We start from the raw sequence: 23,456 nt of genomic DNA on the forward strand, positions 1-23,456 counted from the left end.
TCTCACATTTTTGTCTAATGGCTCCGCATTGTGGCGCGGAAAAGTTCTCTGAAGAAAACTGACGTAAGCGCGCCGGGATGGGACTTATGTGACCTCGCTGACGTCACGTACGGGGACAACGTCAGGGCGGAGTCGCCTGATGCCGTCCCCCCCCGGCACGCAGGGATCCAGTCTTACGCCTGGGGATAATTCTACATTAAGGAATCTGCAGCTAGTATCTTCTCTACCAAATACATTGTACCGAAGGTAAGTAACTAGTACTTTACCGCCTTCTACATGCAACTTTATACAGCGGGTCGGTCCTGCCTCGAGATGTGCTTTATCAATAATTTGACACGCGTCCACTCCTCTGGCTTGAAAATGCGCATTGAGAATACTTGGATGAGCCCTTCTCTAAGGAGGAGATTTTAGCTGCCATAAATAGTATGCTGGGTGACAAAGCCCCGGGCTACGACGGCCTGCCGGCCTCCTTTTATAAGGCATTTGCCCCTCTTCTAATCCCTCATCTTGCTGCTATGTATAATGAATCCTTTGAAACGGGACAGTTCCCCCCATCGCTGCGCTAGGCACTCTTAACATTACTTCTAAAGCCGGACAAGCCCCCTGAGATGAGAGATTCTTATTGTCCCCTTTCACTCATCAACACGGACAACAAAATGTTTGCCAAGTTGCTTGCCTCCCGCTTAATCCCACTTATGCCATACATTGCCCTCCCAGACAAATCCGGTTTTACTCCCGGCCGAGCCACCTTCCATAACCTTTGGACCATCATTTCTATCCTGCATCAGATCAACCCGGTGCTTCCGGCAGTGGCTGCTTTACTCGACACTACCAAGGCTTTCGATACTCTGGAGTGCCCTTTTTTTGTTCTATCTCCTCCCCGTTTGGGTTTCAATCTGATCTTCATTCGTAAGGTATTACTTTTATACACTCTTACCACTGCTCGTCTCCGCATCAACGGCCAGATCTCCGAGCCCATTCCGGTTGGGCGCGGCACCGTACAGGGTTGCCCGCTCTCCCCCATGCTCTTTGCTATCGCTATGGAGCCCCTTGCAGCTCGCCTACGGAAGCTCCATGCTCAAAAAGGCATTGGCTTTGCGGCACAGGCTTCACTAGTCTCCATGCATGCGGACAATATTACCCTTTATGTTCGCCACCCTCAGGAAAATCTCAGCTCTCTTGTCCGGGAGGTGATACGCTTTGGTGGCTATTTTGGTATCCAGGTTAACTGGAACAAATCAGTCTTATTCCCTCTCACGGATGCCACAACCCCATTGATTCTGATTATCCCTTTGTGTGGGCATCGGAGCCTACTAGATATCTGGGCGTGTGGTTGAGCTGGGATGTGGATGAACTCTGGAGGGCCAATTTTGGCCGCGCTGTGGATTGGTTTGAGTCTAAGATCCCCCTTTGGAACCGACTGCCTCTCTCCTTGGCTGGGCGCATAGCGATCGCAAAGATGGTGGCTCTCCCCAAATTCTTATACCTTTTCGTCAACATCCCCATCCCTCTTACTGCTCATTTCTTTTGAAAGATCCGCTCACTGCTCATTACCCTAGTTTGGGCAGGTCGGCAACCCAGGATCGCTTACAGCACTTTGACCCTTCCGATGTCGCGCGGTGGGATGGGAGCCCCGGATTTCAAGTTTTATGCTCTTAGCGCTCAGGCCAGTGTTCTTCATTTTTGGCTCTACCCTACTCCATTTCAACCTCATGTGGCAGTGGAGACAGATGTCACCACTCTGTGGCTACTCACAACTGCACTTTTCGCCCCAGTGAAGCTCCTACGTACCGAGATCGATACAGTCGAGACTTTGCGCTGGGCCTGGGATGGCATTCGTAGGATCTCTATCTTGGATCTGCTCTCAGCAAACACCATGCCCATTGTTGATCACCCTGCTTTCCCCCAACTCCAGTCGTCGGTGGTGGCTAATTACGCCCCTCGCCTCGGCCTCTACACAATTTCGGATCTGTACCCTGGAGACACCTTCTCGCTCGCCCCATGGACACTCTGTTAGTCTATCAGCTCTGGGCGGTTTGCAGAAAGCTCCATTCCACCTTTCCCCAACTTCCTCCCTTGCTGGCCTCCCTTGATATGCTCTAATCATCTCCCTCTCCAACGAAATTGGTCACTAAGATTTATGCTTATACACTAGCGGCTTCTTCCATTTCTACTGATCGGGCGCGTACTGCATGGGGCGAGGACCTGGGTATTAAGATCTCCAAAGCGGACTGGCTGTATTGTTGCACTCAGATTAAAAGCTTTTCCCCAACTACTGCTTGCGTCTAATACATTTCAAATACATACACAGGCTATATCGCACTCCCGCCCAGCTCCATAGATTAGGCCTTGTGGCGAGTGACAGATGCTTGCGCTGCTCCGCACCCACGTCTGATTTTGCTCATCTCGCTTGGTTGTGCCCCCGAGTCTCGGCATTCTGGCGGAGGTCTGTGCAATTATCTCCGAATCACCTCTTCACCACTCCAACCTGATCCCGTGATCTGCCTCTTAGGCTTCGTTAAATTCTGCCAGATGCCTCCCGCCGCCTGTCTGCCATGTTATCGGTTCTGGCGTGGCGCAGGGTCTCCATGTGCTGGGGCCAAAGGCCTGCGTCCAAAGTGCCTCTCTGGCTTGAAGACGCTTCCTGCTGCCAAACTCTTCTGTCCGAGTTTTGGGATCTCCTGCCCGCCAAGTCCCGTCCACTTGATATATGGGGCCCCCTTTTTAGGGCTCGGGCCTACGTCACCACGAAGTGGGGGCGGAGTTTCCGAGCTCTTATGTATTAGAAAGAAAAAGAATTCTGAAAGGGGTCCGGGCTGCCACATTCCAGAAAGCGCGCGTTTTTTGCGTGTGGTATTTTGCCATGTGCATGGTAATTGGTCCAGGCAAGGCTGTGTTTAAGTAAGGCAGCACGCCATAGGACTTAGGAATTTGTCAATGTCCACTTCCTGCATAAAGTGTTCGGACACGCGCAGAAGAATACATAAATCCTCAATTACCAGCTGTCCGAGGTGCCGGTAATTGAAGGCAGATGGTGCTGGGAGCGTGTGCACTGCTGTGTTTTTTTTCCCTTCAGCTCTGTGTGCGCGCATGAACAGCCGGCCAGCAATGTAGAGAATCACATGCATCAGATCTGGGTTTTTTAAACAATTGCGATCGCGAAAGTGATCTCTTTCTGTGCTGCTTGTTTAAACAATTGCGATCACAAAGGTGATGCTTTCTGTGCTGCTTGTTTAAACAATTGCGATCGCGAAAGTGATGCTTTCTGTGCTGTTTGTTTTTCGTATGTAATCTTGTTCTTCTACGAACTCGATGGTAGCGGAGTATCCCATCCTCACCCTCTAGGTCACTTCATTAATTTTCCACGAGTCCGCCGTGTCTGGTGGCGAGTACAGATTGGTAGTGCAGAGTGCAGATTGGTAGTGCAGAGTGCAGAGTGGTAGTGCAGAGTGCAGAGTGGTAGTGCAGAGTGCAGAGTGGTAGTGCAGAGTGGTAGTGCAGAGTGGTAGTGCAGAGTGGTAGTGCAGAGTGGTAGTGCAGAGTGGTAGTGCAGAGTGGTAGTGCAGAGTGGTAGTGCAGAGTGGTAGTGCAGAGTGGTAGTGCAGAGTGGTAGTGCAGAGTGGTAGTGCAGAGTGGTAGTGCAGAGTGGTAGTGCAGAGTGGTAGTGCAGAGCGGTAGTGGTAGTGCAGAGCGGTAGTGGTAGTGCAGAGCGGTAGTGGTAGTGCAGAGCGGTAGTGGTAGTGCAGAGCGGTAGTGGTAGTGCAGAGCGGTAGTGGTAGTGCAGAGCGGTAGTGGTAGTGCAGAGCGGTAGTGGTAGTGCAGATTGGTAGTGCAGAGTGGTAGTGCAGAGTGCAGATTGGTAGTGCAGAGTGCAGATTGGTAGTGCAGAGTGCCTAAAACACATTGCCATTTACAATGCCATTATCTCTAACTTAAAACAAACCCGAGCCCTAATGCATTCCTAATGCTTGTTACTTATCTCTCTAGTCGCGACCCTCAGCAATCTGCGACCCCTCCCGTGCTCCCAGCCTGCGTCGGCTTCCGGGGCTAGTCCTTACGCAGTTCCCTTTTGGTCCACGGTCTTCCTATTCTCCCTGCCTGTCCCCTTTATGATTGGTGCTTCCCCTTGACTGCTTATTCGTGCCCCCTTTGATGAGGTCATGATAATCCTGTATGGCGTTGTTTCTAATGTCCTTTGAATGTGAAATTATTTTCGCTGTGCTGCAATGTACTGGGGTGTCTAACCTCTCACAATTGTGCCATTGTGTAATTGTACTGTGCCTTTTATTTCTTCAATAAAGGTTTTTGAAAACATTTTTTTTAAAAAAGATTTAAGAGATGGTTAATTTTATAAGTAGAATTTTTGTTATGCCACCGTGCAACATGGTATAGACAAATGTTTTGTTGTCGTTTCAACTCCAATAGTTCAGTGTGACAGTTAATCATCATCCGGGGTCTTCTTCAGTACAACAGATGGAGGCACCCTAAAATTCTGGATAATTAGAATTAGATGGGTGGTCTTTGACAGGCTCTTACAGGTAATGTGGCAAAGTTAACATTGAATGAAAACCTATTAAAATAATTGCACATCCGCATAGGAGTCAGGTGAAGCCTCCAGCGGGTAGCCTCAATTGTATTGTGCACTGTCAATTAAAAAATTGGATTGCATCGATTTGAAGTATTTCTCTGTGCTCCCGTCTGCTCAAAAAAATGTTCAGCCAGATCATTAATTCATGTGTTGTCTTGAGGAAAACCCCGGATTTTTGGTGCTTGCACTTTTTCTAAATCTGCGCACATAGAACTTCCCAAGAAACTAAAATGGAAGTTCCATTTGCTACAAAATTATGGAGGTACAGGTTATACTGAATTCAAGGAATCAAATATGCACAATAGTTACAGGATTTGTCTGACTTTGAGTATAAAAAGTTTAATATAGATAACTTGTCTTCAGGGCATTGGGAACAAACACCATGCTTCAATAATTCCATAGCAGGAAAATGTAATAAGTTAAATTATACCTACATTCTTTAAAGGGAAGCAGCCTTCCTGTTTGCAGTTTCAGGAAAATTGATTCTGTTGTATCAAGGTTTGTGGTCCATTTAGAAAAATGAAGATACTTTGGCTCTTAATATCATTTAGCTTATTGATGCCTATATAAACACAGTTATAAAGTTCTGATTGTCCTGTCATTTGATCTCATTCTTCTCATTACTTTTGATTCTCATAACTCTCGTCCTAAAGCCACAATGTTCCACCTTTGGATTAGTATAGCTAAAATAGCATAGCAATTTCTTAACACAATACAGTTCACCAGTTGTTCATGAAGTATCATATTATTAACAATTGAAACTTTTATCAGGAGTATGATGAAGAATGGGCTAAGAAAATCCAAAATGAAAAGTTTCGTTGGCATAACTCTCAGTGGCTGGAGATGGTGGAGAGTCGCCAGTCAGATGAAAGTGAGCAGTATCTCTATGGGGATGATCCCATTGAACCATATATCCACGAAGGAGACATTCTGGAACGGCCTGACCTTTTCTACAACGCAGGTAAGATTGCTCATATGTCCAACTATTATTTGATGAATGCTTTAATATATTTAAACACTGTATTTTATAGTTATTGGTTTGTTTTATGAAGCAATAACTTGTAGCTTTTACCTCCACTTTCCTGCTTTCGACTTGCCTAATGCTGTGAAACAGGCACACTCCTCTAATATTACAGATTAGCCGGCCTGTCTCTTGAGTAGCATGTGATGTCAGTCCACATTCTGTCCTCTATAGCATGCTGATAGTTGAGAGTTCAGTCCTTCCTCTGACGGTAGTTTTGGTCTGATCACCAACTAGCTGTTCAGGGAAGGATTTCTTGAATCCAGTTGATTTAAAAAGTGTTTTGAAAGAGAGGAGTTTGGACAAGACCCTTAGAAGAATCTTCTGCACATGATGTTTAGGGTCAGCACCTAGCAGCGCAATGGATATCACCAGCAGTTTCTTACCATGACAAATCTTAGTTTTTGTGTTTGGGGAGTCTTCATCTTGTGACCTTTGTCCTTTGTTTCTGAGATCACTAAGGAACTGTTATCCATTTGATAATGGGGAAACGCCTGGTACTGAAGGTAACCTTGGACTTTTTCTCTCGATAGATGATATTGCTCCTTGGTCAGAGGATATCTACCTGTACTTGTGAAAGAGTCAACACTCTATTTCGGGACCTCTATCTTTATTTTGGGAGAGGATTCCTCTGGGCCCGTACACCTGAAAACCCCAGTCAGACAGTAGAGATTTGCAAACAATGGACCTCTGTGGTCATGACGGATCGATTACATTGGATCCTGTAAAAAAGGTACCACAGATGGATGTTTCTACCACAGGACCTCACAGAGTAGGATCAAACACTCTGGGGTAGATAGGGGAGTTAAATCCTCCAAGAATGGAGTCCTGTTTTCAAATCTGTGGTGCCAGTGTTTTGGTTGTGTCTCTCTTCCATTTTTTCTGATTGCCTTCTCTGTTTTTGATCTGTTTTGCTGGTTAGATGCTTTGGGCACTGTGCCACTGCTATTCAGTGCCACACTGCAAGTGCTCCCTATGTTAAATTGATGTATTGATTAGTGACTCCATGATTGGGTTATTTGACTTACTTGTCAGACTAGGTGTACAGTGCACCATGTGTGCCCAGGGCTTGTAAATCAAATGCTGCTGGTGGGCTTGCAGTACTGGTTGTTCCACCCTCAGAAGCAGCTTGTAAAGTGTGACTCAGGCCTGCCATTGCAGAGCCTGTGTGCAGTCTAGTACTGCCATGTCGACTTGGCAAGTGCACCCACTTGCCGGTCCCTAAACCTTCCCTTTCCTTCATATCAGACACTCCTAAGGTAGGGCCAAGGGCAGAGTGCATTGTAAGTATAAGGTAGGACATGCCCTGGTGTGTGTGGCATGTCCTAATAGTGAATTACAGCCATTTTCGTTTTTCACTATTGCAAGGCTGCCTGTTCCCCATAGGCCAGAATGGGCAGTTTGATTAGAACATCTTATAATCCTAACTGACTCAGGGAACTATGTAGAAATTCGAGTTTAGTATGCCTGAACTCAGAATAATAAAATACATCTTTTAGTGAAGTTGGTTTTAACAGTCTGTGTTTGAAAATACCACTTTTAGAAAGTAGGTATTTTCTTGCCTAACTATCCAAGCCTGCCTCTGCTAGGTTGTGTATTCCTTGTCTGGAGTTTGAGTGACAGGGGCTGGGGGATTCCAGGAGACAGGGTGAGTCAGCACAGGGCTGAATAGAGCTATCTGCATGTTAATGGGTGGGTGGAATTGCACCTGGGACCTGAATAGGGCTGGGCCTGCCTTCCACAATGCTGGCTCCACCTCCTGTGGTGCGTCTGATGTCCCTGACCCACACTGTCAAAGGAAAGAAGGAGTCTTGTCAACAAAGTGCTCCAGGACTGCACAGAACTGGTTTGGACTGGGCACAGGACCCTCTGCCTTCAGAGGACAAAGGATTTTGCAGTATAAATATGGGGACCCAGTCCCCAAGATTGAGATCACTTCTGGAACAACAAGACGAACCTCTGCCAAGGAGAAGAACCAAGGAAGCTGTAGAAGTTGGACTGCCCCCCTGCCAGTGGGCTGCGCTGACCTACAGTGGTCTCTTCAGTGCCAAGGAGAGGAGAATGAACTTTCAAAGGACTTTCATCACCTTGCAGAATATTACTCCAAGGGCCTGATTTGAGCTTGCCTCCTGACCGAAGTCTCAGGGATACCAGACTTCACCGCTTCTGATGCCTGCATCTGAAACTTGATGTTCTAGCTGCTACAGAAGGAATTCTGCAACACCAACGCCGGCGAGCGACGCAGTAATCTGCATCGAAGCTGAGCGCGCTGCTCCGACTTGCAACATAGAACCGCTGCCGGGCGCCTTGCCACATCAACGCCAGCGAACGGCATCGTAGGCCTGCCATATCCCTGAGCGCTAATGTGCTGCATCAACTCCGAAGCCGACTTCATCGCGGAGCTGATTGCTGACGTGAGCGGTTAAGAATCCATCGACATAGTGGCATCGTACAGAACCGACGCCGCAACGCGCCAACGACGCCACACCTCCCCGACGCCGTGAACTGTCTTTGTTTTCACGTTTCCCAGGTACTGTTCTCTGTGGGTCTGCTTTGACTTCTGGCCCGACGCCGCGCACCCCGCGGTCGGTGCCGTACTTTGGGATTTCTTTGACCTTGACGTCGTGGTAGCTCCAGTTGGGGTTATCTGCTGCTAAAGACTGCTTTTAAGTGAATAACCTATTTTTGAACTATTTCTAACATCTTGAAGAATTTTTATTGAGTAGAGTATTGTGGATTTTCGTTGTTTATGGTCTTCTAATAAGTCTATATAAAGAATACTTATTTCTATATAACCTGTGTGGTGTCCATCTGTAGTGTTTTCACTGTATTACTGTATGTGTTCACAAATGCTTAACACACTGCCTCTCAGATAAGCCTGTCTGCTCATGACAAGCTACCAAGGGGGTGAGCAGGGGTTATCCAGTAGTGTAATCCCCTTTCCCTGACTTAGAAGCCAGGTCCCCATTTGGTCAAAGGTGTATACCATTGCCAACTAGAGACTCCCAGTTCTAACATTGGTGGTCAGAGGTGAGGATTTGTACTTGCATTTGTGACTCATATACAGTGATTGATGTGTACACTACTAGTGAGTGCAGACCAAACGCGACCACATACTTTTTTTACTAGAATTTATTTCCTTGGACTGTTATTTTTTCCTGAGAACCTCCAATTCTTACTGCCATGAGTAAACCAGCATCAGTTGCATATATGGATCTAGATATTGAGGAAGAGAGGTTGGAAACCTACACTTTAAAACAGCTCAAGTATCTCTGCAAGAAATTGAAAGTTTCTACACCAGGCATTTCCAAAAAAGGCGCTGAGGGCCTGGGTAGAAGCAAGAAATGCCCCATATCTGGTGGTGAAGCCAGCTGGGGATGCAGATGGGCAACTGGATAGGCCAGTGTTTCCAGCTAGGGAAGGGGTACCGTCCCCACCTGGCATTAGCATCTCTTCCAAAGACCTGTCCCCCAGAGAGCTGGAAGACAGGGAGACAAATAGGGCACACAAGCTGGAGATGGCTAAGCTTAAGATGGAGGGTCAGAGGGAAATAGAGAATAACAGGTTGTCCTTGGAGAGAGAGAGAGAATGAGAATGGAGAATGAGAGGATGTTGAGGGAGTTAGAGATCAAGGCAAAGGGCTTATAGATCAATCCCTCTGGTGGCAGCGCACCATCGGTGCCTTCAGAAGGCAGTGTATATATCCCCAAGGAAGTCATCAAAGATTTCCATAAGCATGAGGATATTGGGCAGTGGTTTGCAGCCTATGAAATAGCAATGTTGGCCCACCGGGTCCCTGAGAAGGATTGGGGAGCTTGGTTGTGGGGCTGCTTTGTGAGTGAGGAGAGGGATACTTTGTTAGACCTACCCAGTGCGAATAGGATGTCTTATGCCCACATGAAGGAAGCCCTGATGACAAGGGTTTGACCCCAGAACTCTATAGACAGAGGTTCAGAAATTGTAAGAAGCTGGAGGCAACCACTTGGGTAGAATATGTATCCTTCTTTTACAGAACTATGGATGGTTGGGTGAAGGGTAGCAAAGTGGATACTCTTGAAGCGCTCTATGATTTGCTTGCATGGGAGCACTGAGAAAAAGTCAGAGCCCCGACAGGTAAACCTGTTAACAGGGGGCCGCTACATGCTTCCCGTGTAAGCCAGTGGGACACCGTTGGTATGATCCCCAGTGTCCCCAAAAGGGTCAGTATGTGCCGCCATGTGCACCACCCTGTCAGATGGCGAGTTTAGCCCTGGGGGGAGGAGATGGGTGCCCAAGGTGGGTGGGGTCCCGCAGAATTATCTCTTGTCTCTTTAGGAGACTTTGAGATGGTCCCTAAAGCTCCACTGCCCTATAACACGAACAAATAGAGGCAGTGGGTGACCATCAATGGCCATAGAGTGGAGGCTCCTAGAGACACCGGAGCCAGTGTGACAGCTGTCAGGTGTCACTCGGTGTCTGAAGAGCAGGTGCTCCCCAATACATTCTTCCCAGTTGTTGCCGGTGACAACACAGAGAGCTACTGCAAGGTGGCTCAGGTTCCCTTCGAGTGGGGGTGGGGGGGGTCTCGGGTACTACTGGGAGAATAACCTCCTGTATAGCGAGCCTAAGGTTGCTGAGCCTGGGTCAGCCTGTGTTCTGGTGGTACCCCAGCGCTTCAGAGCCTTCCTACTGGGTTTGGCTCATGATGTGCCTTTAGCTGGACATCTGGGGTAGGACAAGACCTTTGAAAGGCTTGTCACCCACTTTTATTGGCCCCAGATGCGGACGAGTTCAGACACTCATTGTAGGACCTATCAAACTTGCCAGGCAAGTGGGAGAAGTGGAAGTAAGCAAAAGGCTCCTCTCCAACCTTTCCTTGTAGTCAGTACCCCCTTTGAACAGGTGGTCATTGCCATTGTGGGGCCATTGGACCCCAAGACAGCAATGGCCAACAGGTTTATCCTGGTCTTGGTGGACCATGCTACCCGGTACCCGGAAGCCATCCCACTCAGGACAGTGACGACCCCCGTGGTGGGACGTGCACTGATGGGGATTTTCTCCTGTGTGGGGTTCCCCAGAGAGATGGTGTCAGACCGTGGTACCAACTTAATATCTAAGTATATGAAGTCCCTGTGGCAGGAGTGCGGTGTTACATATAAGTTCAGCACTCCTTACCACCCCCAAGGTAATGGGCTGGTTGAGAGATTCATGCAAAAATAACAGTTGATGGACAGAATGCAGAACAATGCCATACATTCACCACAGTACAGAGATCTGGGCCTAAATCCATCGTTTTTTTTGCACTCCTGGCTGAAGACGGCTGATAGCCAGAAACCGGTCCTAGGATGCTTGATTCTGGTCCAGGAAAGACATGGCTTGGCAGTTCGGGCTGGACTGTTCCCATGAGGCACAGGGTCAAGGCTGATTTGCATATGGTTATGTCTGAACTGGGGTGGTGTGGAGTGCAAAAAAACGATGAATTTAGGCCCAGATCTCTGTACTGGGGTGAATGTATGACATTGTTCTGCATTCTGTCCATCGACTGTTGTTTTTGCATTTGTCACCCCGAGCGGGAAGGGTATGCTCAGACTTGAGTCCCGTGCTCTCCACACCACTGGAGTCAAGCTATCCTGGCTGATGACGGCTGATAGCCAGAAACCGGTCCTAGGTTGCTTGATTCCGGTTCAGGGAAGACATGGCTTGGCAGTTCGGGCTGGACTGTTCCCATGAGGCACAGGGTCAAGGCTGATTCCGCGATTGGATCAGTGGCACACCTCTCTTGTTTCCCCAATCAGAGCAAACTGTAGTGACAGATGCGTCACTCCTGGGCTGGGACAGCCATCCAGGAACAGTGGAGATCTGGTCTCCGGCAGAATCCGGGCTCAGCATTGAAAGCCTTTCTTCCGTCAATGAGGGGAAGGCTGGTACAGGTGTGCACGAACATGATCGCCATGTGGTATTGCAACAAACAAGACGGAGTGGGGTAATGCACCCTTTGTCAAGAGGCTTTTTGCCTCTGTACTAGAGCATATCCCTAGTGGTTCAACACCCGGCAGGCTCTCTGAATGCCAGAGGGGGAAAACTCAGCCTTCATTGCCTAGCAGATCACAAAGGTCATTTCCATACAGAGGTGGCGTAAGGTCTGGTCCAAAAGTGGGGCGATACTTGGTTAGATCTGTTCGCCTCTGCCTAGAATGTGCAATATCTTCAGTTTTGTGTGCTGGAGTTTCCAATGTTGCTCTCACTCAGAGATGCTTTTCGTCTTGAGTGGAGCTCTGGCCTCCTGTACTCCTTTCCGCCAATATGACTCTTGCCAAGAGTTCTCCAAAAAGTCAGGAACGACCAGAATCTGGTCATTCTTGTGCCTCCAGGCTGGACATGAAGAGTCTGGTATCCTGAGCTGTTAAGCTTGAGCACTGGTCCTTCGATCAGGCTGCCTCTTCGGGAGGATGTCCTGTCACAGCAGCAGGGCAGAGTTCTGCACTTGACCCTGAAAACACTTCACTTTCATGTGCGGAGATTAAGCGGTAACAGTTGCCCGCTTTTGTCCTTCCCCAAGCAATGTTACACTGGTAGCCAGGCGTCCCTCTACCAAGACGGTATATGCATGTCTTTGGAGCAAGTTTGTGGCATGGTGTAAGTATAAACATGTTGCTTTTTCCCAGGTTCTTTTGTTTATTCTTACCTTAACCCAGCATGGCTCTGCTTTGTAGACGTTAAAAGGCAATCTTTCTGCCATTTCAGCATTTTATTTCTGCGGTTGCCATCCCTTTACCAATCCTGTATTGTACATAAGTTTCTGGAAGGGTTTCAGCATATGTTCCCACCAGCACCTTTCATTATGCCTGTATTGTACATAGGTTCCTGAAAGGTTTTGCCACAGTGGGACCTCAACTTAGTTCTCACATTTCTGTTGTGTGTCTCGTTTGAGCCACTACATAACTGTTCACCTGGGCTTGTCAGCATTAAAATGGCCTTCCTAGTGGAAATAACATCTGCCTGTAGGGTAAGTGATTATCAGGCTCAGTCACTACACCCTCCATAACTGAACTTCGATTCAGACAAGCTGGTTCTTCGGACTACAGCATCCTTTTTACCCAAGGTTGTAACTCATTTTCACGTAGGCCAATCCATCACTGTGCCTGCCTTCTACACTCTGCCTCACCCCTCTAAAGAAGAGAAGAGACTTCATCGACTGGAACTAAAAAAGAGTATTGTCGTTCTACGTTGACCACACGGAAAGAGTGTTTGGGGATGATCAACTATTCATCGGTATGTCATAGCACATAAAGGGAAGGGGATGCAGAAACGTACCATCTCACTAATGATAGTGCTCTGCATCAAGATCTGCTATGCAGTGGCCAAAAAGCAACCTCCTGAAGTCTTGTGATAGCATTCTACCAGATCCAAGGCTGCAGCCAGTGACTTCCCTCACAGAGTTCCTGTCCTGAATATATGGCAGGCAGCAACGTGGGCTTCCTTGCACACGTTTATGAAGGACTGCTGCCCGGAGAGTCTGGTCCGGTGTGACGGTTACTTTGCCCATTCGTCCTACAGGACTTCTTTGTCTAATCCGTATCGCAGCCCCAATTTCGGGAAGTTATTGCTTGGGTCTCCATTCTAAGGTAAGCAATCTGTGGCTAGAAGTCTCTATCAGTAGAATAAGTTATTTACCTTCGTTAATGCCTTTTCTGGTAAAGACTATCTAGCCGCAGGTTCCCTACCGACCCACCTATCCTCCCCGCTCTGCAAATGGAATTTTAGAGTAAAGGGTTGTCCACTTTCTAAGTGCCCTAGCTTAGTGCTTCAGGTGGGGAAAGTCACAAAAAGAAACTGGCGTTGGCATGCTGGAGTGACGTATAGGCACTGTCACTTCTGGTGCGGATGACGCCTACAATGCCAAACTACACCACCTACTGATGCAGAGGTACAGCTCACAAAAAGATTCTGGATCCAGACTGACATCTATGGAATATTCTTAGGCAAGGAATCTGTGGCTAGATAGCTCTCTTAAATATATGGCATTACCAAAAGTAAGTAACTTGTTGTTCTGGACATGGAGTGATGCCACCTGGGAGTCCGGAGGCACTACCATGTAGCACATTGAATCAATTGCTGGAAATTTCACAGTTCCATTCTGGAGCCTGGTGGATTTCAAAAGGTGAAGTATCTGCAGTATATATAGCAAATCCTCCAAAAGAATGTTCCCGAAGGTAAGTAACTTGTTGGGTTTAGCCTAGATGTTATGGATAGACAAAAAAAAATGATTGCATAGACAATGAGGTACTACTGGAAAAGGTTAAAGACATGCTTACATTTAAAAGGGCTAACATCAGATTGGTTACAAAGAGTATTCTGTCTGTGAGGTGCATGACTTAGCAATGTGTGGATCGAAATTGTTACCCTTTAGTAGCCCTAAATGGTTTGCAAGCTTCTTACATATATGCTCAGTCTTCCATTCAAGTTCAACAGTGATTCTCCTGTAAACTCCGTTTTCCCCCTACGTCACTGTACATGAGCTGTTACCAAAACAGAGGTGCCAACTGTAATAATGAAAATTACTCTGCAATGAAATATCTTGTGTTCGAGGCATGTGGGCTGCTGAATTCATATCTTGTGCATAGATTGCCGCCTAGTGTTGGGTCCGGATGATTGCACATTGTTGTCCTGGAAGAGTCTTCGAAGTATCACGAGATAGGTGGCTCCTCCCCTGGACTACAGTGCGCATGGGCATCGACTCCATCCCCAGATTGTTTTTTTCCGCTATTGTGTTCGGATGCATATTTGATCACTCCAGTTCGGAATCAATAGAAAACTTCTTTTTGGCCAAAAGGCCTTTACTATATCGTCGGTATTGTCTTGCAATCGGTGCACAGTTCTGTTCCGGCTCAGTTCCCGAGTCGGACATCCAGAGGAGTCGCGTGGCTCTTCGGCGCTGAAGGCCCGGTCGACGCCAGAGGCCTTATTCGACGAACCATCATGGAACGGAGCCCGTTCAAGAGGTGCCCCGTGTGCAACTCGAAGTATCCTCATATCGACGTCCACCTGGTGTGCAACAAGTGCCTGTCGCCGGATCACGATGAAGCCAACTGTATGGCTTGTTCTCGTTTCCGCTCCAAGAAGACGATTCGACTTCGGCACGCAGCGCGCCAGGAGGCCCAGCAGACGGCACCTGACCCGGTGAACATTTTCGATACCGAGGAAGAAGAGGCAGACGAGCAGGAAGTTCAAGAGCCGATGTCCAATCCAGCAGCGGAGATCGACTCCAGCTACGACGCAGATGTTGAAATGCTCGATACTGAAGAAGTTGTCGACGAGGTAGGAGACGACGATGGGGCCTATGGGGCCATGGAAGATAGCTCGAGCGAGGAGCTATGCCCAACCGTCGAAACGATTCATAAGGCTCAGTTCGAGGGATCGCCACATGTCCTTACCCAAGATCATACACTAGGTTCTACAGCCTCGTCTCCAGGCCCGGCTTCGGACACTTCTAAAGAGCCACAAGTGGTGAAATCGATACCGAAAGAGAAAGCATCGGTGTCTACGCAACCGAAAGCACTAGAGGCGCCACCGAAACCGAAAGTGCGTGTTGCTTTGGTCGGCTCGAAGTCCTCTGACCTATCGCCGCCGACGAAGTTTAAAAAGGTTATCGACCCGGTGAGGTCGCTAAAGGGTGTCGAGCCGAAGACTGGGACACCGCAAACTCTGGTCAAGGTAGTCGACCCGAAGAAATCGGCGCCAAGGACCGTCGACACGGAAAAAGGACTCGGAGCTCAAAAGGTTATCGATCCTGCGCGTCGGACGGACAAGGCCAAACGCAATACAACCCTCGAGTCCGCGCCTGCCAGTGGCTCGAAGGGTCCAGTCGAGTCGACGCAGCCGTCCGCCTCCTTCTCGAAGCAGGTGTCGGAATCGTTGACACGCATTAAGGAGAAGGTTTCCGCTGTCAGTCCAAAAGATACTTCCACGCCGAAGCCTGCCGCCAAACCTCAAAAGTCGCCGGCGCCCATTCAGTTTACGCTGCCAGCAAAAGTGGTGCCAACGGCCTTCGCCCCTAAGACGGCCGTCGAAGGGTCCATGAAGGTGTCCACGGGGCCGAAGCCTACACCTGCGGTTGTTGGCACAAAGCATCGACAACCCCCGCTTGATGAGCAGTCGGAACAATTTATTGACGCCGACACGGGTAAACTTTCTATTTACAAACGAAAGATCGCCCCGCCACAGCCTATGGAGTCCTACACAATTCCATTGAAGAAGAAGAAGGATTCCACGGCTTCACCCGTTCTTGTCGAACTGATAGCTCCACGTGGCCAGGACACTGCTCCTATCTCGCCCACTTATTCAGATGTGGAGGCTGGGGAAGGTGACTATAATGAGTACAACTACCCTGTCGACACTGATCCTGAAGATCAACATGAACCATGGGCAGATGCTGATAACACAGGAGATCCACAAACTGCCCCAGATACTCAGGTGTATAACGTAAAAACATCGCCAACTGAGGACTCAGCTGCGTTTAATGCGCTTATTGAAAGGGCAGCCAAAAATCAAGATGTCCAGCTCCATGCTGACCCTATTGAAGTGGATTTTTTGTTTGACACCTTTTCCACCTCTGAGAGGACCGTAAAGACTCTGCCAATGCTAAAGGGTGTCTTAAAACATGCTGGAGACATTTTTAAAGAGCCCACAAGAGCCAGGGTTATTAATCCCAGAATTGAGAAGAAGTACAGGCCGGCGCCTGGGGACCCTACCTACATCAAGGGCCAGTTGCCGTTGGACTCTCTGGTTGTATCCAATGCCAGGAAGAGGGCACACTCACAAACTACTGGTGATGCTCCTCCCCCTGACAAACAATCTAAAGTGCTAGAAGCATCAGGGAAAAGGGTGGCGGCTCAAGCGGCCAATATCTGGCGCATTTCAAACACTCAGGCACTCTTAGCCAGATATGACAGGGCCCATTACGATACACTTGAGACCCTGTTACAACACTTGCCAGATGAATATAAAGAGGCAGCAGAGATGCTCATACAGGAAGGAAAACTCATCTCAAATGCTTCTATTAAGTGTGCACTGGACGCACCAGACACAGCGGCCAGAGCCATTAATACCAGTGTGATGTTGCGGCGACAGGCCTGGCTGAGAATCTCCGGGTTCAAGCCGGAGATACAAACCACCATCCTAAATCAGCCTGTAAACCCTGATCACTTATTTGGACCTGAAGTGGACACCACCCTAGAGAAAATAAAAAAGGACACTGAAACTGCGAAGTCTATGGGGGCTCTCCGGTCGAGCAGTTCAGGGGTGGTTCTTTTCGTCGCTCAGGCAATAGAGTTGTTTCCAGATGCCAGCTGTCCCAGCACACAGTACAATAAGGGTGGTGCGCAAACCACGTACACCAAACAAAGTAGAGGTGGCTATCGTGGAAACAGCACCAAAGGCAGAGGTCGTGGAAACAACAGCTCCCGATCCTCCGCCGCCAACAAACAGTGACGCCTTGTCACTGCCCCCCGACCATACAACACCGGTCGGGGGGAGACTCCAACGTTTCCTGCCGGTCTGGAAATCCATCACCACAGACAGGTGGGTCATAAAGCTTATCCAGTACGGTTATTGTCTGGAGTTAACATCCACTCCACCCCACATACCCCCAAAACACCGTCCTATGTCCACAGAGCATTTGCACTTATTGCAGCAGGAGGTACTAGTCATGCTGCAAAAAGGGGCAATCAAGCTCGTGCCGGTGGAAGAAAGAGCCACGGGAGTGTACTCCCTGTACTTCTTAATCCCAAAAAAGGACGGGTCCCTCAGACCCATACTGGACCTCAGACCCCTGAACCGGTACATTCTATCAGAACACTTTCACATGCTAACACTGCAGCAGGTTCTTCCGTTGCTCAATTAGGGAGATTTCCTCGCAACATTAGATCTAAAGGATGCATATTTTCACATTCCGCTACATCCGTCACACAGAAAATACCTCAGATTCACCATTCAGAATCAGCATTACCAATTCAAAGTCCTCCCTTTCGGAGTGACAACTGCGCCCAGGGTGTTCACAAAGTGCCTGGCGACAGTGGCTGCACACCTCAGGAGACATAACGTTCACGTCTGCCCTTATCTGGACGACTGGCTTGTCCAAGCAAAGTCGGCCCAGCAGTGTGCCGCCAACATGTCCCACACCATTCACCTTCTTCACGATCTGGGATTCTCACTAAATTACCCAAAGTCACACCTTCAGCCCGCCCACGTACGGCAGTATCTGAGCGCGACAATAGACACTCTGGCAGCCAAAGCACAGCCAAATTCAGTGAGGATCAACAGCATTCAATTGCTGATACAGAACTTCAGACCGCAACACTCGCTTCCGGCACGAGTGTTCATGCAGTTGATAGGCATGATGGCCTCCTGCATCTTCATAGTCCCGCATGCGAGACTACATATGCGTCCGCTTCAGGAGTGCTTAGCACGTCAGTGGACTCAGGCTCACGGACAGTTGAAAGACCTTGTGTTGGTAACTGGTCGTGCATACAACTCTCTGCATTGGTGGAATCCACACAACCTTTGCAAGGGACGACCGTTCCAAGAGCCTGTGCCACAGATCATCCTAACAACGGACGCATCTCTCCAGGGTTGGGGAGCTCATGTACTCCACTACACAGTGCAGGGACTATGGACATCGCAGCAAAAGAAGATGCACATCAACCTCCTAGAGCTGATGGCTATCTTCCTGGCAATCAAAGCATTCAAGGTACATCTGTGCAACAAGGTCGTGTTGATCCGGACGGACAACATGGCGGCCATGTACTACATTCAGAAGCAGGGAGGTACACAATCTCCACAGTTGTCTCATCTGGCTCAGAGCATGTGGAAGTGGGCCATTCAAAGGAACATCTTCCTCATGGCGGAACACCTCCCAGGCAAGGACAATCAGATGGCGGACCTGCTCAGCAGGTACAGCCACCAAATGCACGAGTGGGAGATACATCCATCAGTACTCCACCCGTACTTCCAGCGGTGGGGTCATCCAGAGATAGACCTGTTTGCCACAAAGGAAAACGCCAAATGCCAAAGCTTTGCCGCCAGGTTCCCACACCCACAGTCGCAGGGCAATGCGATATGGATGAACTGGTCAGGCAAATTTGCGTACGCTTTTCCCCCAGCACCTCCAATACCGCTGGTGGCACGCAAGCTGATGCAACACTCGATGACGCTCATCCTGGTTGCTCCAATGTGGGCACGCCAACCATGGTACACCACGTTTCTAGAACTTTCCGTGGTCCCGCATCAAAGGCTGCGCCTCACACCCAGACTTTTGACGCAGAGCCATGGCGACATTCAGCACCCAGATCCGCAACAGCTCAACCTGGCGATCTGGCTCCTGAGGTCTTAGAATTTGGCTACCTCAACTTGCCTCCCGACTGCATGGATATCATACGAGAGGCAAGAAAGCCCACCACCAGAGAATGCTATGCAGCAAAATGGAAGCGGTTTGTCATTTATTGTGCAGACCACAACATCAACCCGTTAGACGCGTCTACGCACGACATCATTTGTTATCTGTTACATCTTTACAAATGCAATCTGGCCTATGCTTCCATTCGGATTAATTTGTCCGCCATAGCGGCTTATCTCCAAAACAGGCAGCATCTCTCACTTTTCAGAGTGCCTGCCATTAAAGCCTTTCTGGAAGGACTCAAACGAGTCATTCCTCCACGGACCCCACTGGCTCCTGAATGGAACCTTAATGTGGTCCTCACCCGACTGATGGGTCCACCTTTTGAGCCTCTACATTCATGCGAGATTCAGTTCTTGACGTGGGAAGTGGCTTTCCTGATAGCGATTACATTACTGCGACGAGTTAGTGAACTCCAGGCACTAACTATCCAAGAGCCATTCATACAAATTCACTCCAACCGGGTGGTGCTGCGCACTAACCCTAAATTTCTTCCAAAGGTGGTTTCACAGTTCCATATCAATCAGACTATTGAACTGCCTGTGTTCTTCCAAAATCCTGAGTCGGTGGCGGAGAGAATGCTCCACACTCTTGACGTCAAAAGAGCTTTAATGTATTACATTGATAGAACCAAAGATTTTAGGAAGACGAAACAACTCTTTGTTGCCTTTTCAGCACAACACAAAGGCAACCCCATTTCCAAAGCAGGTATAGCCAGGTGGATTGTTAAGTGTATTCAAATTTGCTATCAAAAAGCAAAGCGCACTTTAACAATCCCCCCAAGGGCCCACTCCACCCGCAAGTTGGGGGCCTCCATGGCTTTCCTGTGAAATATTCCTTTAGAAGACATTTGTAGAGCAGCCACATGGTCTATCACACACACATTTACAAAACACTACTGTGTAGATGTGCACTCCAAACAGCAGCAAGACTTTTTCAAACTGCTGCAGCTGGCACAGGCGGCCGCCGCTAATGGAGGGACTGCTATGTATTCTATGCACAAGATATGAATTCAGCAGCCCACATGCCTCGAACCGAATATGCTACTTACCAGTATGCATCTGTTCTTGGCATGTAGGGCTGCTGACATTCATATCGCCCGCCCTCCTCCCCGGCGCCTGTAGCGGCTGCAGCACTTACAATTACTCTTAGCATGGTCATCACTCACAGTGTTACACTCCATCTTTGCCACAATGGCTAAAAACAATCTGGGGATGGAGTCGATGCCCATGCGCACTGTAGTCCAGGGGAGGAGCCACCTATCTCGTGATACTTCGAAGACTCTTCCAGGACAACAATGTGCAATCATCCGGACCCAACACTAGGCGGCAATCTATGCACAAGATATGAATGTCAGCAGCCCTACATGCCAAGAACGGATGCATACTGGTAAGTAGCATATTCGTCGCTAAATTTAGAGGAGTAAATATTACAACAATTTATTCAAAGCCAGTTGCATTTAAGATTTGTTTTATTTTTTTTGCAGAGGGACTGATAACTTCAGATGGAACAAGCCCAGATTTCTTCAGTGATTATCATATTCAAAATGGTGACTTAGTTGGACAGCATCCCTTCACCAGCGGGTAGGTAATTTTATTTTGAAAGGTGGGTGTTTCCTTATTTGCTCCTAGCAAGTGTATTGTTATGCAGCATGAGAAAACAGTGCACAACGTCATGCTTCCCTTTTTAGGTCTCGCTTTCTGGAAACTTTCAGCAGTCTGTTGTCAAAGACCAATTGTGTATTGTAACAATACTTATAAAGGGCTTAGGGTCTACTGATTGCTTATCATTTATCGATTTTCTTGTCAGTCTCATTTGCTTTCTTCTTATTCGATGGTTTTCCTTCCTCTTCTTGTGTTTGTCACTCCACTGGAACACAGCATCTTTGCCATTCTTTTGAAGAGATCACTTGGATCTTTGTACAACTGACATCCGGTAACTGCTTTATTTTTCTTTTCAGTGCTTCATAGGAGTATGTTATCTTGCTCATTACCCGGTACGTTTCTTCCCCATTCATATATCACTGTGCTCTCTGCAGTGTTTCCCCTTTCCCTTCCACCCCAAACTCTTTCACTGCTCACCCTCACTTCCCTGTATCACTTAGCTTTTTTTGTATTGTTTTTCCGCTACCATTAGCAGCTCCTTCGCTGTTCCTCCACCCTTCTCTGCTCCCCAATGCTCCTGCTGGTTGACAGTGTTATGTTGCTTCCCCAGCCCTACCCCTTCCTTTCCTGATACCTTCCTTGTCATATTTTAATTTTAATAGTACTTTTTTCTGTTTTGAAGGGCCTCGGGACAGAAATTGGGTTGGTGGTTGCCTGAGGTATAAACCCTAGGCAAGCAACAACCATAATCCTAGTCCGGGTAAGAGGCAAGCAAGCCCTAAATAAACCTGTGCTCACCATGTGGTAGCCTGAAAAAGAGCAGTCAGGCTTAACTTTAGAGGCAATGTGTAAAGCATTTGTGCAACACTTCAACCAGTAAAACAGTGAAAGCCTCATACAAAATGATTCCACACCAGGTTAGAAACATATCCCGCCGGTTTCCCACGAGACCCCGCCCCCCCGCCCGCCGATTGGTTCCCGCGCTCCCCGCCTCCCCGCAGACCCTCCCTCCCGGCTCCCCTCTTATGACGCCCCCAGAGGGACCGCGCAGCGGACGCGCGCAGCGGGAGCACCGATTGAGCGCCGAAGGTGCGCCAAAGGTAAGCCCGTCTACGCCCGTCCGCGCCTGGACCGCGCCCAGTGCCAGGACCCCTGGCCCCCGCAGACCCCAGCCCACCCGCCAGACGTACGACGCCGCCACCCTCAACGCACCCAACACCGGCCGAACCCCTGGATGCTACCGAGCCACCCCGAGACGCACCCACGGACCCTACACCTGCCAGCACTGCAAGTTCACCTGCATCCGGACCTGCACTGCACCAGCGCCCACCAAGCCGAACACCAGCAGCAACCACCTCAAGTGCATCCTGCTCAACACCCGCTCCGTCCACAGACACGCCGTCCAACTCTGGAACCTCCTCGACACCACAGCTCCTGACGTCGCCTTCCTCACGGAAACCTGGATGAACGAATCATCAGCGCCCGACATCGCCATCGCCATCGGGTTACAAGATCATCCGGAGAGACCGCGACAAACAGACTGGAGGAGGTATCGCCATCATCCACAGGAACAGCATCCGCATCTCGACCAACACCGACGACACCCTGACAACCGCCGAACACCTGCACTTCCAGATCCACACCGACCCCAAGACCACCCTCAGGGGCACCCTGATCTACCGACCCCCGGGACCACGCACTCAATTCAGCGAAGACATCGCCGACTTCATCAGCCCGCACGCCCTCCCCTCCGCCGACTACATCCTCCTCGGGGACATCAACTTCCACCTGGAGAACAACAACGACCGCAACACCACCACCCTGCTTGACAACCTCGCCACCCTAGGACTCCAGCAGCTGGTGACCACCCCCACCCACCTCGCCGGACACACACTCGACGCCGTCTTCTCGTCCAGCAAAGACATCACCTTCAGCCACGCCACTGGACAACAACGCACACAACAGCAAGGAACTCTTCAACATCGTGAGAGAGCTCTCCAACCCCAACGCCGGAATCAACGACATCACCCCGTCGCAAGACCTCTGCAACTCCCTCGCCTCCTACTTCCACAACAAGATCGCTGACATACACAACCGCTTCAGCACACAAACAACGCTCCCCACGACCGCACCAACGCCCCCCACCACCACCCTCAACGCCTGGACACCGATCAACCTCGAAGACACCATCCGCACGATGAACTCCATCCACTCCGGATCTCCAACCGACCCCTGCCCTCACCACGTCTTCAACAAGGCCGACGCTGTCATCGCACCCCACCTGCGGGACATCATCAACACCTCCTTCGACACCGCCACCTTCCCTGAGAGCTGGAAGCACGCCGAACTCAGCGCTCTACTAAAGAAACCAACGGCGGACCCCACCGAACTCAAGAACTACCGCCCCATCTCGCTCCTCCCGTTTCCAGCCAAAGTCATCGAGAAGACCGTCAACAAGCAACTGGCAGCCTTCCTCGAGACGACTGGATCCCTCGACCCATCTCAGTCAGGCTTCCGGGCCAACCACAGCACCGAGACCGCCCTCATCGCTGCCACCGACGACATCCGAACCCTGCTGGACAACGGAGAAACAGCGGCCCTCATCCTCCTGGACCTCTCCGCGGCATTCGACACTGTCTGCCACCGCACCCTAGTGCAGCGCCTCAGCAACGTCGGAATCGAGGAGAAAGCACTGGAATGGATCACCTCCTTCCTCGCCGGAAGGACACAGAGAGTCCGCCTGCCCCCATTCAGATCAGAAGCCACGGAAGTCATCTGCGGCGTTCCCCAAGGCTCCTCGCTCAGCCCCAC

General features: G+C 49.4%; 2 protein-coding genes across 2 annotated transcripts in view; one reads left to right on the top strand and one right to left on the bottom strand.

The window, feature by feature from the left end:
* KIFAP3 (kinesin associated protein 3) overlaps positions 1-23,456 on the top strand; it is a 1,290,910-nt gene that overhangs the window by 1,217,671 nt on the left and 49,783 nt on the right. Inside the window, exons 18-19 of the mRNA XM_078686865.1 lie at positions 5,360-5,549; positions 20,528-20,624. Of these exons, the coding sequence (XP_078542991.1) occupies positions 5,360-5,549; positions 20,528-20,624 (287 nt within the window). The remainder of the gene's footprint in view (positions 1-5,359; positions 5,550-20,527; positions 20,625-23,456) is intronic.
* The window catches only part of LOC144828578 (zinc finger protein 567-like), a 548,232-nt gene that overhangs the window by 137,715 nt on the left and 387,061 nt on the right, over positions 1-23,456 (bottom strand). The window lies entirely within an intron of this gene.

The sequence above is a fragment of the Lissotriton helveticus genome, chromosome 1_1 (assembly GCF_964261635.1).
Source record: "Lissotriton helveticus chromosome 1_1, aLisHel1.1, whole genome shotgun sequence".
Taxonomy (NCBI): Eukaryota; Metazoa; Chordata; class Amphibia; order Caudata; family Salamandridae; genus Lissotriton; species Lissotriton helveticus.